Source organism: Vigna radiata, unplaced genomic scaffold (assembly GCF_000741045.1).
Source record: "Vigna radiata var. radiata cultivar VC1973A unplaced genomic scaffold, Vradiata_ver6 scaffold_170, whole genome shotgun sequence".
NCBI lineage: Eukaryota > Viridiplantae > Streptophyta > Magnoliopsida > Fabales > Fabaceae > Vigna > Vigna radiata.
The window spans coordinates 311,084-326,745 of record NW_014542552.1 but is presented as its reverse complement, the minus strand read 5'-3'; the positions used below and the strand labels follow the sequence as shown (position 1 = coordinate 326,745).

Here is a 15,662-nt window from a genome sequence, read left to right as displayed (position 1 = left end):
AATAAAATAAAATAAAATAAAATATATACTTGCAAAGAAGAAACCTAAAATTATTCACATTTTAGTTGTTAAATAAGCTTCCCATATATGACAAAGGAAAAAAAAGGACCAATTTCTCAACAAATGCACCTACTTTGGAAATATTTTAAGATAATTAATAAACAAAAATCCAATAAAGATTTTCAATCCCATATACTAATGTCAACTGTTTCCAGCCTAAAGTAATTTCATTACATGTAATCAATTTTTTATATAAGCATTAATTTGCAAATTAAGACACCATCCAAATTTTCTTCAATTTCTTTGTTGTAATCAAACTCCCATACTGAATAAAGTGAGAATTAAATCACTACAGTTTAAGCAACAGATCTTACAAGTGAAAATGATCATAGATGAGGATTGAAGAAACTAAGTTTGTTCCCTTACTTCAACAATGAAAGTGGATCCTCTTGCATTCCTCTTCCAACAAAGAGCTGAGGCTGCAAATTGTTGAATTGAAAATTAAGAGAAAACAAAATAATAAATGCTGAAAAAAGTTAATTGAAATAATACTTAATGTATGTCCTTTCTCATAAACCAGTGTCTCCCTACAATCTACAAGAAAAACTAGACAACACAGGTGTTTCGGTGGATATTTTTGGGGACCGAGACACTAACCTGGATGACGTGACTTTCCGGCTTTCTGATGCTTGGATTGACTGGATCGCTTGCTTTCCTTGGATCTTGACCGCTCGTTCTCTTTCACCCTTGACCGTTCGGTGATCTTCAAGCTTTGACCGAGGGGGGAGGTACCTGCAATGACACTCCGACGCTCAAGTTAGGAGCGATTTGATGAACCTCGGTTCACTATTGAGTATTTAGTGATTTTATGATCAAATATTTGTGAATGTGATTGGAGAGTGATTTGAAGGTGATTGGAAGTACCTGGCTTGTGGCCCTAGTTCTCTATTTATAATTTGTCTCATGGACCTTAAACTGATATAAGCCCAACAAAATAAAATATAAATAGAATATAATATAAAGAGACTTACCTGAAAATCTTGTTAGTTGTTAAATATCTTTAAATAGATATTCTTGATTATTTTATATCTTTAATCAGATATTAACCGATCGGCTATTCTTCGTAACCGCTCGTCCCGGATATCATACCGTACAACAGGTAATATTTGTCTGAAGTATTTCTTAAGGAAGATAAAAAGGCATTGGTTTAAATGATAGTACACATATCATTATATATAAGCACAAATACACAAGCCAAATATGCCTCTATTTACCTGAGACCACCATATCATGAGCTTCGATGGTGTCGTAACAAGCGAAGAAGAAGAGGAAATCGTGAATCTGAATGGCAGCTCCTTCAAGGCGAGGAACAGGACACAGAGCCATCTTCTCCTAGTGGAGGTTGGGCGCATCCAAATCGGGGTAAGCGGCGGCAGGGAACCTTTCAAAAGTGTGCACCCTTTTTTCCCTCTTCGCTTTCTTCGCACTAGGAGTTTGTTTCAGCTTCTTCAATTCTTCAAGTACGGTCTCCAGAACTTGGTCAATGTTGTTCAAAAGCTTCTTCTACGGTGTAAAATCTAGTCGGCGAACAAGGACATAGTGGAAGACGGTGAAATCAAAGGCGAAACCTAGATTCGAAGGTTTGTTCGTAGGAGATTCTAGTGTTCGAGGTAGGAAGGGATTTAATCGACAAAAAAGGTTGGAACAAAGATGAGGTTGGGTGTTTGAGGCGACACTCGAGGCAGCGAAGAAGATGTAGGTTCGAACCCTAGGCATTGATGGAATGTTGCCAGAACTATGTGCTATGTGTGACTGATGATGGGAAGAAGAGACGAAACCTAGCAGCAAAGGGCAAAATCTAGCAGCGAGTGGAGAAGAGCGGAGACGAATTCGAGCAGGGCGAAGAGAGAAGGCAGTGTTCTAAAACCCAAGAGTTTAGAGACGAAGAAGAGAGGAATGAAAGTGAGAGGAATCATGAAATGAAATTAACCACATTTTTGAGGAAGAGATATTATATTGTAGCTTTAAATCTACGTCATAACAAATTAGAGATAAGTTTAATTTATTTACAAGTTTGCCACCGCGTTTCATATTATAACTGATTTACAAAATACGTTATAATATGTCTTAAACTTATTTACAAATTTGCCACCGCATCTCTTTTATAACTGATTTACAAAACGTTATAATATATGTGTTATAAAAAGTCATTTTTCCACTAGTGATGTTGTCTGATATTACAACAGGCTAATCTACTTGAATATTTTCCTTCAAAGCTTTCAGCGAAAACAAATCTTCAATAGTAGCTTGGGCATGATTTCCTCCTCTTGGAATTAGTATCCAAGATATGACAAAGGCTACAAGTCGATCATTTATTTTCATCCCACCAGTCTTGTAATTTGAATAGTCTTGACAATCATCTGGATTTCTTAGACAATCCTGATAGACTGCAAATTTATGGAACCCCTCAATGCCCAAATGGCATTTTTCTCCTTCTGTACGGAGTCCAGCTAACTCTGACCACACTTCATTTGTAAGTTTGATCTCGACCCCTTTCACTCTTGAACATAGAGTGTCTTCCTCAATCCTCAGATTGCAGTAGAAGACTTTAACTAGGTCTGGATACCAGGGACTTGCCATCTCAACAAACTTTTTCAACCCCTCTCATTTTAGCCATTCCTTAAATTCAAATCCTTCTTCTCTGAAGAATCTCAGCTTCAAAAACTTATGAGTGATCATGCTCCTCATCTTCCAGCAATCCAGAAATTTCTAATACATTTCATCATCACTAATCCATCCATTTAAATCACAAACACGTCTAAAATGTTTCTGACCGATAGATTTCACTCTCTTGCATTGAGCTGAGCTAGATGCCATTTCTTATGAGTGAAGAAATAAGACTTAGATTGAAGTGGAGAGAATGTAGTGATTTTGAGAATACTGTGATGTTTAGTGATAGGTTCCAAAAACATTAGGTTATATGCAAATACTAAATGAAATTTGGAGGGAACGAGTTCGTGAAAACAATTTGGCGCAAAAATGATTTAATTGAAATTTGAATTTTGGAAACATAGTGAAAAAAAATCGATTTTGATAAGAGCCAAGTTGACTACTGTATGACATAAAATTTTTCAAAAGAGATACAGACACACAGAGACACATATTCGACTAAGCCCATAATCAAGTTGACTATAAGTCGTGAAATTTGATTTTTAAACAAATCATTCAGACAATCAATCATACAATCATCAAACAATAAATTATCAAACAATCAATCTATTCAAACATGATGCAGTAAGCTAATACTGTTGGGAAAGAGGTAGGCTTCGTTTTAACACCAAGAGGGGGGGTGAATTGGTGTTTTTTCAAAATCAGAGTCTTTTCGCAATCTTTGATATAAAGTATAAAACTTTACAAACTTTCTTGAATCGCAAGTAATAGAAAATTAAGTGCAGCGAAAATTAAAGTAGACTACGTGAATTGTAAAGTCGACTGAATGTAAAAGAGTAGGGATAGAGAATTCAAACGTATGTTTTTCTACTGGTTCGGCCTCAATGCCTACATCCAGTGTCCTTCCAATACCAGGAAGCAAATGCACTATATGGGTCTTGCAGCAAGATGTGCCCAGGCGATATAAGCTTCTTTCTGCTTTCTATTCTTGTCTTGAGGAAACCTTCTGTTGGCTTTTTGCTTCAGCTTCAAGTCTGGACAATCTGGTTTGATGTGTCCCTCTTTCCCGCATTCATAGCATTGAACAACATTTGACCTGAAAGCTTTGTTGGCTTTATTGTGACCTTCATGGTTAGTAAGTTGACTGTTATTTTTCATAAGTAGACTAAATTTTCTTACCACCATGGTCATCAATTCATTGTTGTCCATCTCTGCATCTGAATCTTCCTCTGACTTTAAGGCTTTCTTGCTCGTTGCTTTCAGCGCAATGGACTTCTTCTCTTCAATCTCTTTTTCGTCCTTCAACCTTCCAAGTTCTAATTCATGTTCTCTTCAACTTGCCGAACAAGGTAGCCGTATTCATGCTTATAAGATCTTTGGACTCAGAGATTGTTGTGACTTTGGGTTGCCAGTTTCTGTTCAGACTTTTCAAAATCTTGATATTGATTTCTTCCTTGTCAAAGACTTTGCCAAGAACCATAAGGTGATTTATAATGTGAGTGAATCTTTTTTGGACTTCATAGATTGTTTCACCAACCTTCATCCTGAAAAGTTCATACTCTTGAATCAAAGAATTCTTCCTTGCTCTCTTGACTTCATCAGTGCCTTCATGAGTGACTTCTAAGACATCCCACATCTCCTTAGCAGATTTGCATTGAGATATCCTAAAAATTTCATCAACAATTAGTGCAGAGGCAATGATATTTGTAGCTTTGACATCATATTGTGCTTTCCTGTTCTCTTCTTGAGACCGTTCAGAAAAATTTTTCAAAACAATTTTTCCATCAAAAGTATGAGTTGGCTCAAAAGAACCATTCAAAGTTGCATCCCAAATTCCTCTATCCATGGATTGAGAAAGATTTGCATTCTAATTTTTCAAAAAGGATAATTTTCACCAGCAAACAGAGGTGGTCTATTTGTAGATGCATATTCACCAAAAATTTGAAAATTGGAAGTCATTCTCAGTTATATAGTCGATTCAAGGAAAAACGAAGTCGACTAGTTTTTCAAATATTTTATGAAAACCAACTTTGGTGCCAATTGTTGAAAAAAGGTTGGCTTCATTTCAACACCAAGAGGGGGGTGAGTTGGTGAGGTTTAAAAATCAGAGTCTTTTTATAATCTTTTTCGCAAAGTAAAAACCTTTAAAAAGTTTCTTAAATCGCAAGGAACGAAAATTCTAAGTGCAGCAGAAATTACAAAGTTGACTACGAAAGCAATAAAGTCGACTGAATGTAAAAGTGTAAGGATAGAGAAATCAAACGCAGATTTTTATACTGGTTCGACCTCAATGCCTACATCCAGTGTCCTTTCACAATCCGAAAGCAAATGCACTATAATAGTCAAGGTTTGTACAACAAGGCTTTTATAGAGACCTCCACGTCAAAAATATAAAACACCTCTCTAACCCTCTAACCATGATATAGGCAGCAACAACAAACATTTGTAGCAAGATATCCCCTCTTCTGCAATCTTTAACTCACTTTGAACAATCCTCAAACTGTACAAACTCCACGAGTCAACCCCCTACAATCCCAACAAGACAACAACAACAATCTTTCCAAAGATTGATAGAAATCTTGATTAGCAGATGAGCACTACAATGTGCAAAGTATGATAAGCCAGAAAGCACAAAAATCTTCTCCTTCAGAACCTCTTCAAAGATAGATCACCACGGTCTTCTTGATGAGTTCTTTGAGCACACAATCACATGAACCTAATCTGAAAACAACAAATGAAAGGGTCAGTTTTTCCAAAGTCTTTCGTTCCTTGTGAAACACGTCTATTTATAGTTTTCTATAAATTAGACGCTCCTGTAGTCGACTAGGCTACTAATAAAGTTGACTGTTACCAGACAGTTATAATAGTTAAGTCAAATAGTAGCAGTCAATAACAACAAATTGATTTTGCAATTAATATAGTTGATTATGAATAAAAGCTTTGACCAACAGTTGAAATATAGTTGTTACTATACACAAGTATAACAGAATTTCAAATTAAATAACTAACTAAGTCGGATCCACTGCGCATGTAGTCAACTTAGGCACTTTAGCTCAATTTGAAAATCTTTTCAATGCAAAATCACACATAGCACTACTTTTGATCACGTATGAAACACCTTTAGTGCATAATGATCAAGCAGTTATGCGCACACCAATACTTGCTCGTCAAGCAACTCTTCAAAGAATGATCACCACCGTCTTCTTGATGAGTTCTTTTCACTTTCTAACAAAGATTAAGATCTGAAACAATTCAATGAAAATGTTAGATTTACCAAAAGTCTCTGTAGAAAACAGAATTACGTTTATTTATAGTTTTCTGTTAAACAGACGCTCCCAGAGTTGACTACGCTACTAATACAGTCAACTATCATCAGACAGTTATGACAATTATAACAATTAGTAGCATTCAGACTAACTAAATTGATTGTACATTTAATTCAATTGACTAATAATTAATAGTTGGTCAGAGAAACAAGATATAGTCGTTATAGTTCACAAGCATCAACAGAAATTCAAAACATAACTAAGTCGAGTAGCTTACGCATACAGTCGACTTTGTCACTTCAATGCAGTTTTGAAAATCTTTCTTTGCAAAAATACTCACAACATTGTTTTTGAAAATCTGTGCAAAGTCACGAGTTTTAATCGACTTGCTTCGTAATGAAATCGACTTAAAAGTTGAAGTTTTGCCACACAATAAAAGTTCAACCAAAGTGCATGTGGTTTTCTTTTTCAAAACATATGTTATGCAATCACATATGATATCTCATGTAGAAAGTAGTAAATTGCACACATAGACAGAATTAACACAAGCATGTTCTTCAAGAATTCATACACATGAAAGTAATGAACATGTAACACATATCAATACATGTGTTATTAATAATGTGTTTTCATCATAAAAAACCAAAAGCACTGTGAGATTGTAAGGTTTAGCTAAACTAGTGCTCCCTTTATCAACAATCTCAACAATCTCCCCTTTTTTTTTATGATGCACAACCATGATTAATAAACAACCATGGCATGCTAAGCCCTTTTCAAAAGATACTAAGAAAAAAAGAGACAATTATCAAACAGATGTTAACTAGACCAGAACACGTTGATGCTAAGACAACAAGCAAGATTTCCTAAAAGCCTTATGCTAAGTTAGAAGATTCCATTTTATCCTCGTTAGATGAACTTTCTTCCACTTATTGTTGGGCAACACCATATTTTCTATCAAAGTTGTCAAATTTGTCATGAAGAATTATATTCTGTTTAGCAGTTATCTTTCAAAATTTGTTTCTAGGTAAAAGTTGGTACGTTCTTCAATCGCAGCAGGAGTGCTCCCTGTGCTATGCACAAAATTATCCTCACCTATGAAGCGCCAACCATTTATAGTCTTCACTAACCCAAGAGACATAACAGAATCTCGGTCAAATACATTTGAAGAGTCCCATAAGCATTTTTGCTCATTGCTAATATAAACTCCTTGCAGTACAAGCACTTTGCTTATAAAGACAACATATGGCAAATAAAGTGATCTTTTTAATGCAACATTCTTCATGTGATCTTTTACAACTTGCAACCAATTAGTGGGAATGTTGTTCTTAATTGTGTGAAGCAAATAAATGTCTTCAGCAGTCATCCTATCTTTTATCACTCTTTTTGGTAGAATTATTCAGGCTAGAAGATAAGCCACAATCTTTTCTTCTTTGATTAGTCCTTCACGCGCAAATATTTTTTGATAGAATACCTTCTAGGAAACCTTAACCAATCTCTGTATAGCTTTCTCTTGTTAAGCAATGCATTAGTTTCAGTAGATGGTAAGTGTGAAGAGGCTCCCTAAGTAGGAAAATTTGTAATAATATTCCACATAAAATTGTCAATCTCAATATCAATACCTTTCACCCTGGAGTGTATATCGTCATTCACCACCTTCAAATTGTGATAGAACACCTTTACGAGGTCTGGATACCAGTATCCTTTCATCTGTACAAAAATGGATACTCCCCGTCTTTCGAACCACTTAGGAAACAAGAATCCCTCATTTTCAAACATATTCAGATTCTTAGGAGTAACGATAATCTTGATAGTACCATTTTGAAATCTTTCCCTTGTTTCTTCATTGTTGATCCAGCCAGTAGGATCAAAACTTCTTGTCACAATGATTTCCTTTCCCTCGTTTTCTTCAACAACACGAATCGTGGACACCATAGAACGTGGATTCTTGGAAATCTTCTTTCTTAGTTTAGGATTTCAGGAATTTTACTAATCACACAGAAAAGTTCCAATTCTAGTTCAAAGTGTAAGACACACTATAAAAGGCGCGAACTAAGATTCATCAAAATTAGGCCCATTTTAAATTTTCAAATTTAGAAAGGCCAAAACAGAGATACAAAGTCAATTTTATTAAATCCTAAGTTGACTACTATATGACAGAGATTTTTCAAAAACAAAAACATATATACAGCAACATACAATCAATTGTGCACAAAATCCAATCGACTAAATGTCGTAAAAATTGATTTTCACATCAACACAAACACAATCAATCATACAAACAGACAATTAAGCAATCAAACAATCATATATATCAAATATTATGTAAGCATAAGATGATTGTTACCACTTGTAGATCCTCAAGAAATTTGATATAATCATGTTAGTTCATCCTTGAGTTCTCACATCATGTCACACATCTACTGCTATCCTGCAAAACAATTCAAGTTTTTTGATACAGGTACCCATTTGAATTTGGGTCCTTGATTGTTAGTTGCAGCTAGATGTTCCTTAGGAATCCATCTGTATAACCTTTTGGGAACTCCAACCTTTCTGTAAAAATAATTTCTAACAGTATGACCAATGTTATTGTAGTAAAAGCAAGCATGTTTAACATGTTTACTCAAATCAACAAACTTCTTTGTATTGGTCTTATTTGATTGAGCTTTATATCCAATTCCTTGCCTATATATAGCTATACCTAAAGACTTTAAAACAACATTCAAATTATCTCTACCCTGAGTGAACTTTGCTAGTGTGCTAGTCAAGTAATCTATTTGTTCAACATGAGTAAGACATTTTTCACATTTCTTTTCAATTGTGATAGTCTTAGTAATTATAGTTTGACCAATTCAGCTCGACCCTTGGATTCGGGTCGTTTGAGGTGGACCTTCGACCGGAGTGACTTAACTTTACTTTTGCCCCATACCTACTTTGCTAAATCTTTAGCTTGGGCCTACTCGACTTGACCTTCGACTAATACCAAATTGTTTCTATTTATAGTCATGAGCGACTCTTCTTAACCTTTGATTAGGTCTGACTAGTCTCAACCTCTAGCTAGAATCAACCAGTCTCGACCATTGGTCATGGTTGATTTGACTAGACTTTTTGTCTAAATCGTCTTAGCTTGTCCTTTGCTATAGTCGACTTGGCTTGACCCTTTGACTCAGACAAACTTAACTTAACCTTCAACACTAAAGGTTTAGTCGATTTAATCCAGGATGTAGGATGACAATAATCAACCATGATCGAGGGTTTAAACGAGTTGACTTGGATCAAAGGTCGAGTCAAATAGGTCAAATACAAAGGTCAAAATCAATACTTTTAAAATCAAATTTTGTCTTAAAATGAGAAACTAATTTGTTTTATCCAAACCAAAAGTTTGAAATTTAAAATTTTTCAATTACTCCATTCAAACATATTATTTAAAAAATAAAAAGAAATTAATTATAAATAATTCAAATATTGTATATTTCATTTTTTTTGGAAATTTTAAAATTCTTTATCCCATGACAAGGTAAGAGTATTTGCATATTTTCACATCTACTATGAAATGAAAGTAAATGTAAAAAAAAAAAAAACACGAGGATCAAAAGAAAATGCCAGTTTTTTATTTAGGCACCATGGTTCATGGTCAGCCTTAGGAAGATGACAATAAAGTTCCTTGAATATATTTTTTTTTCTTGTTATGTATTCTTGTTCAATGGATTTTTTCTAGTAACATTTTAGGTAAACAAATTCTTCAACAATGAACATTTACGTTTTCACTGATTGTACTGTTTACGAGCAAATTAGAGCGCGAATTTATGCAAAGTATCGTGTTCGTTTTCTCAGATTTGCGAGCGGGGATTTGGATGGATTTACGAGATTCTTACTTTTTCGATCACCCGCTAAGATGCGAAGAATTGAGGTGATTTATCTTGAAATCTCCCTTTTACCCTCGTGAGGAATACGCGTTTAAATACACATGGGTGTTTATTTTTGGTGACAGCAGAGTCGAGATGTTGGCAGATGGTGTCGAAGGTGGCCTTGCTCATTCGGAAGCAGCGACAGGAATTCGTTCTCCAGGAAGTCCGGTCGGTTGCAACGCTCTCACCAGTCCTTGGAACGATCCTTGACCTAGAGACGGCGCTGCTGCGGTGGTGCGGTGGAAGAGGTAGCAGTGTCAACATCTTCTAGAGCAACACGACGAGGTCTTTTGGTGGGAGAGGGCAACACGGCAAGGTGTTGTTTGAGTCGCGTTGGGATCGCTTCTTTAATTTTAGAACATTTGAAGGTAGACAATTTGATTAGGATATGTCATGTGTGGACACATGGAAATTACTTGTGTTGTGTTGTTGGGAAAATATCTGATGCAAAACAGTTCCAGCTCATGGACAAATGTTCTTGTTAAACAATTAGTTAAAAAATTCTTTTTAAGTAATTTGTATTTCAACAAAAGGAATACACAGTTGTATATTGTAGGATAAAATGTATACTTTTAATAAAAAATAGTTTATAAATAAAATATATATTTTCAATCCTAAACTTTAACTCAAGATTAGAATTTATCTATATTTTCAAACTTTATAAATAAATTTATTTTACTAAAATAAAATTTTTTACAATATTAAAAATAATTTTAATAATTAATGTTAATTTTTTTACAATAAACAATTTTACAATTAAATATATCACTAACAAATATCATTTTATATTATTTTAATAATTAGGGATATTTTGGTAATATTTAATTTCTACTAATTAAACTAATTTTTTAAATTTGTCACATCAATAAAATCTTACACTAATTCTCACAAACTTTATCCTCAAATCCACTCTCAATTACCCACAAATCCACTCAAAAAAACAAAAAAAAAATTATCCTCAAATCTACTTAAATCCATTCAAATCATCTTCATCAAATCTTATCAAACAAACAAAGCATTAAAGAAGGTGTCATATATATATATATATATATATATATATATATATATATATATATATATATATATATATATATATATATATATATATATTCATTATATCAAGTGTGAACTGATTTTTCACGTTTCATGTTTAACAACTTTAAGTGAAGAATAACTTTTGAATCGTTTGTATCCTTAAATTATATTTGTATTTTTAAATAAATTACTTTGATTTAAAAAATATTAAAAAATTATTTATATATATATATATATATATTATCTATTTTTGTTTTTTAAGTGTATATTTTCCTAACAATATTGTTATTTGTAAGGTAATGCTTTTATGTTGCTCACTAAATGTTTTATATATCTCAATTTCATATAGATTCAGTCCTTCCAATTTTTGGTTTAGGTTGTCATTTTATTTATTTTTGACATATTATATAGGTTTTAGATTTAGTCTATATTTTGCAATCTCTGATAAGATGAATATAAAATTTTTGGCTGAGTACGGTGTGCTTAAGTCTTAAAGTGTAATGTATATGATATGAGTATGAAGTCGCAATGTATATTAAATCTTCTCCTTGTTTGAGTTGAGAGGGGATGGTTGGCATGACCATGAGGATGACCATGACCAACGTATTCCTAAAGCCCCATCTCATTCCCCTTCCGTCAAAATTCTTGTTCCCTAACACATTCAAACCCTCCTTTGCTCATACCCTTACAACAACTTTCTTAATCCCACATTTCTCCACAACCCCTCTCTCCTACGGACCCTCCCTCCGCAAAGGTACCATACCCTCCCACTCCCAATCCCAATCCCAATCATCGCAAAATCAAAACGATGCCGTCCTCCGGGAAGAAGCCTTCACCCGCGTCTTCCTCCTCGCCGCCCTCCGTGTCCCCTCCGCCGAATGCTCCGCCCTCGAAAGCCAACTCCGCGGCCACCTCCTCAACTGGCCCCGCGTCCGCAACATCGCTCGCGTCCCCGGCGATGACCTCGACCCTACCCTCGCTCCTCTCTTACCTCAGCCAATTAGCGGTGACCACGAATTCGAAAACGAAGAAGAAAGAACTCTCGTCTCGGTGCAGCGCCGGATCCATGGCAAGGCCGACGGAGATGGCGACGTTCTGAGTCCCGTTCTGTACCGCGACAAACTCGCAAGGACGTTCAACTCGCGCGGATTCGTGAAGTTCCGCAACCTCGCGAAGATTTCGCGGCCGAACAGGAATAAGAAGAGGAAGAAGAGGAAGGAGGGGATGGAAGTGGAAGACGGTAGGCGCGTGGGGCAGAACGGTTTTGCCGTGGTTGAGGTTGTTGAGGAGGAAGAAGAAGATAGTGTTGGTATGAGGAAGTTGCTGGGAGAAGAATTTGTCAGTAGCAAGTGGAGGGGCTCGACGAGGTTGCTGCTTCTGGACGAACGCTTCGCGGGTCGCGGTGTGGAGGAGTTGCCTGAGGCAATTAAGGTGGTGCCTCTGTTGTTTCAGTAATCACTCTTTTTATTCTGTGAGTTTTCATTGTTTGCATATACGCCTTTTCTGTGCCAATTGTTGTGATTTGTTTTTCAACTTTTTTGTTTTTTTTTTTTTTTTTTGTGTACATTGGAGAAGAAACGAGATGATTATAGTTATAATAATTAAGGAACGTTTGGATAAACATTTCAGTAAACACTCTTGGGAGAAGAAAAATGAGAATGAAAAATAAAATAAAATTCTAAAATTATTTTAACCATAGCCATTAACATTTTTTTAGAGAAGCTGACGTGAGAGAACTTTTACAAATTAGTTTATGTATAAACTAGTTTTAGTTTATGAAGGAACTCATTCAATTTTTCATTCTTATTTTCTTGTCTTTAAAGTATTATGAAAATGTTTATCCAGACAGGTTCTAGGCATGTTCAAATCATAAATGTGATTGGTGATGCTGTTGGTGCAGCGAAGTTCCTTGTAAAGGCTCTAGCATTGAATTAGGAAGTCACATATTTTCTGTTTTCAAAGTTGACAAGATTTAGTTCTGTGTTTAGCCAAAATATAGCTTTCCTTAGCAAATTTTTTTGATAGAGTTGTGTGGGTTCTAATCTGTCATTCATTTGAATGAAGGTATGTATGGTCAAAGAGCAATCATTTTACTTGATAGTGCACAACCTTATCTAACTTAGTAAGGAGGGATTTCTTTTTTAATTTATCGTCGCAAACCCTTCTATGGGACTGGGAGGTTTTTTTTCCTGCTGTTGGTCAAATTGGATTATCAATAGTAATAAAGGAGGTATTCAACCCACAAATATGCAATACATTGTGAAGCTATGGTGTGCTGTAATCTGAAATCGTATTGGTTTAACTATCATGAGCGTTTGTTTGACTTTCTTTTTAGTTTTATGGGACTTTACTCAGGCCATCTTGGCCTTCGTGTACGTTTCGGGTTATTTTGGTAATATTTGCAGAAAGCTTATATTGTTTGTCCTTGAAGTACACAGTATGATAGGTACAAAGAAAAAGTTTACAGCAGAAGAAAAACTGTATCAATTAGTTTATTGATGACAGACAGTTTTAACTGTCTGTAAGGTAGTTATTTATTTGTAATTAGTTGAATTTGACTTCTATAAAGTCAGAATGGACAGTTTTTAGCAGTTATCTATCTTGGTTTTGGAAGTTCTGTAAATTTAGGAGAGTGGAGAGTCTGGTTTCTTGAATAACCAGAAGTTATATGTATGTTTCAGTTTGTCCATTTGGAGGAATTCTAGTGTGTTGTTGAAATTAAAATATACAGTTCTTAAGGTTGTTTTTAATAAATCTGCAATACCTATCACAGTACCAATCTCATTTAACGGCTCTTCTACAAGTTTCAATAGTGGTAGGTCAAAGGTGAACTAGTGAGCTGTTACCAAACTATATTTAGTTTAGAATTTTCATTAGATTCTGAGACTATTATATTGGCCTGATGTTGGATATCTCTTCATTTTTCATGTTCCATCTTAGTTTAAAATGGGATAAATCACAATTATGTGCATGTTTTTCTTATTAATTATATTTGAAAATTTGTTCTATATGTGCTTTTGTTATCTAATATTTCATCCAATCACTTATATTTTCCTCCTGTCTACAGGCTGTTTTGAAGGAGTATGCAGAAAAGAATACAATGTTGACCCTTGAGCTAGTTAGATGCAAGCTGACACTATTCTATGATTACTGGCAGATGACCGAGGTATATTATACCAAGGACACAGTATTATACACATAATCTATGTTTTGGTGTGTATATCTAAGTTTTCCTTTGTACATGTTATTCTTTCTCTCTGCATGGGTCACACGTGTGTTGGTCTATCACGATAAAACAAACTTCTCACCCATATGATTTGCTTGACTTGGACATTTTCTTCTAATAAAATTAGTAAGACATTTCTGTTTCATTCCATGTGGCTATTTTTTAACACAAGTACAAATTTTGTCATCTTGTGAAGATAGTTTAAAGTTATTGTTTGAAAATCCTGGATCACCTTCCTTAATTGTTCGAGTATATTGTGAAGATAGTTTAAAGTTATTCTTTGGAAATCCTAAATCACCTTCCTTAATTGTTTGAGTATAACTTATCTATCTATTTGGAAACTTTGCTTAAGGCCATTGGTTTAGGATACATTTTGACATGGTATTGGAGCCTCTAGCTCATCTTGATAGTTGTCTATTCTGGTAGACTTATCAGTTCAGGTAGACATCTAGGGAGAAGGGGTGTTGGGCAGTCCCACATCAGCTCCTGCCTCAAATTTAGAGTGCGGCTCATGTATTTGTTGAGTAACTTAATTTACTTGCAATTGGTTTTAACATAAAATCTGATATATATCAACAATTATATTTTAAATTTAAATTCATATTCATGTGTGCAACCAAGAAACAGTTTTTGTGACTAGTTTTACCTGTTTGATGTTCTTTATTCAACTTCAAATTGTGAATAAAATAAAATAATCAGGTCAATATTATTGTTGCAGGTTTTGGAGACCTTGCTGCCTGAGGGTATGATTGTTCCTTCAGCTTTTGAGTCTGTTGGTCATATAGCACATTTAAATTTGAGGGAAGAACATTTACCATACAAGAGGCTAATAGCAAAGGTTTTTGTTTTAGAAATAATTTTTTGTTATTGCATTAAATGTGAAATGTAAAATGTATTACAAATTCTTATCTGAGTTAATTTATGAAAGGCTACTTTCAAATTCAGGTTGTGCTGGATAAAAATAGGCCAAAGATACAATCGGTTGTAAACAAGATTGATTCCATTCAAAATGAGTACAGGACTATGCAGCTCGAGGTTTTAGCAGGGAACCACTCTCTTGTGACTACAGTAGTTGAGAATGGACTTCGCTTTCAGGTTGACTTAGCAACAGTGTATGCTCTTATTTCCATCCCTGACCAACATAGAAGGCTTGATTTACTAATTGCTGGATTACTGTCATTTCATGAAAATTGTTTGGTATTGTGTAGGCATAAACTTGTTGAAGTACTCTGATTGTATTCTGTTTGTGTAAGACTGGTGAAACAATTATATCCTTACCTGACCTGAAATCTCTGTGTAGGCTAGGAACCATGTGATAGGTAGAGACCAGCTAGAAAGAGAAACTACAAGGAAGGACTTACGTATGAAAATATTTCTATCACTGTAGCATCGGAATCAAAGATTCTGGTTTATTGTGTGTACAATGGTATATAAATGAAAAACACTGACAGTTCCCATTCCAACCCTAATTCCAGCTTGCCTTCTTGTCTTCTTTGGCTTATAGTCTCTCTCTCTCTCTCTCTCTCTCTCTCTCTCTCTCTCTCTCTCTCTCTCTCTCTC

At 34.9% G+C, this 15,662-nt stretch overlaps 1 protein-coding gene across 5 annotated transcripts in view; it reads left to right on the top strand.

Moving 5' to 3' along the window:
• The first annotated feature begins 11,387 nt into the window (after positions 1 to 11,387).
• LOC106780308 (tRNA (guanine(37)-N1)-methyltransferase 1) overlaps positions 11,388 to 15,662 on the top strand; it is a 19,450-nt gene continuing 15,175 nt past the window's right edge. For 4 of the 5 annotated variants that reach the window (XM_022776955.1, XM_022776954.1, XM_022776953.1 and 1 more), the window contains exons 1-4: positions 11,388 to 12,307; positions 13,944 to 14,042; positions 14,821 to 14,940; positions 15,048 to 15,214. In XM_022776955.1, the coding sequence (XP_022632676.1) occupies positions 11,444 to 12,307; positions 13,944 to 14,042; positions 14,821 to 14,940; positions 15,048 to 15,214 (1,250 nt within the window). In that variant the 5' untranslated portion in view covers positions 11,388 to 11,443. The remainder of the gene's footprint in view (positions 12,308 to 13,943; positions 14,043 to 14,820; positions 14,941 to 15,047; positions 15,215 to 15,662) is intronic. The other variant, XM_014668585.2, reaches the window with a different exon arrangement.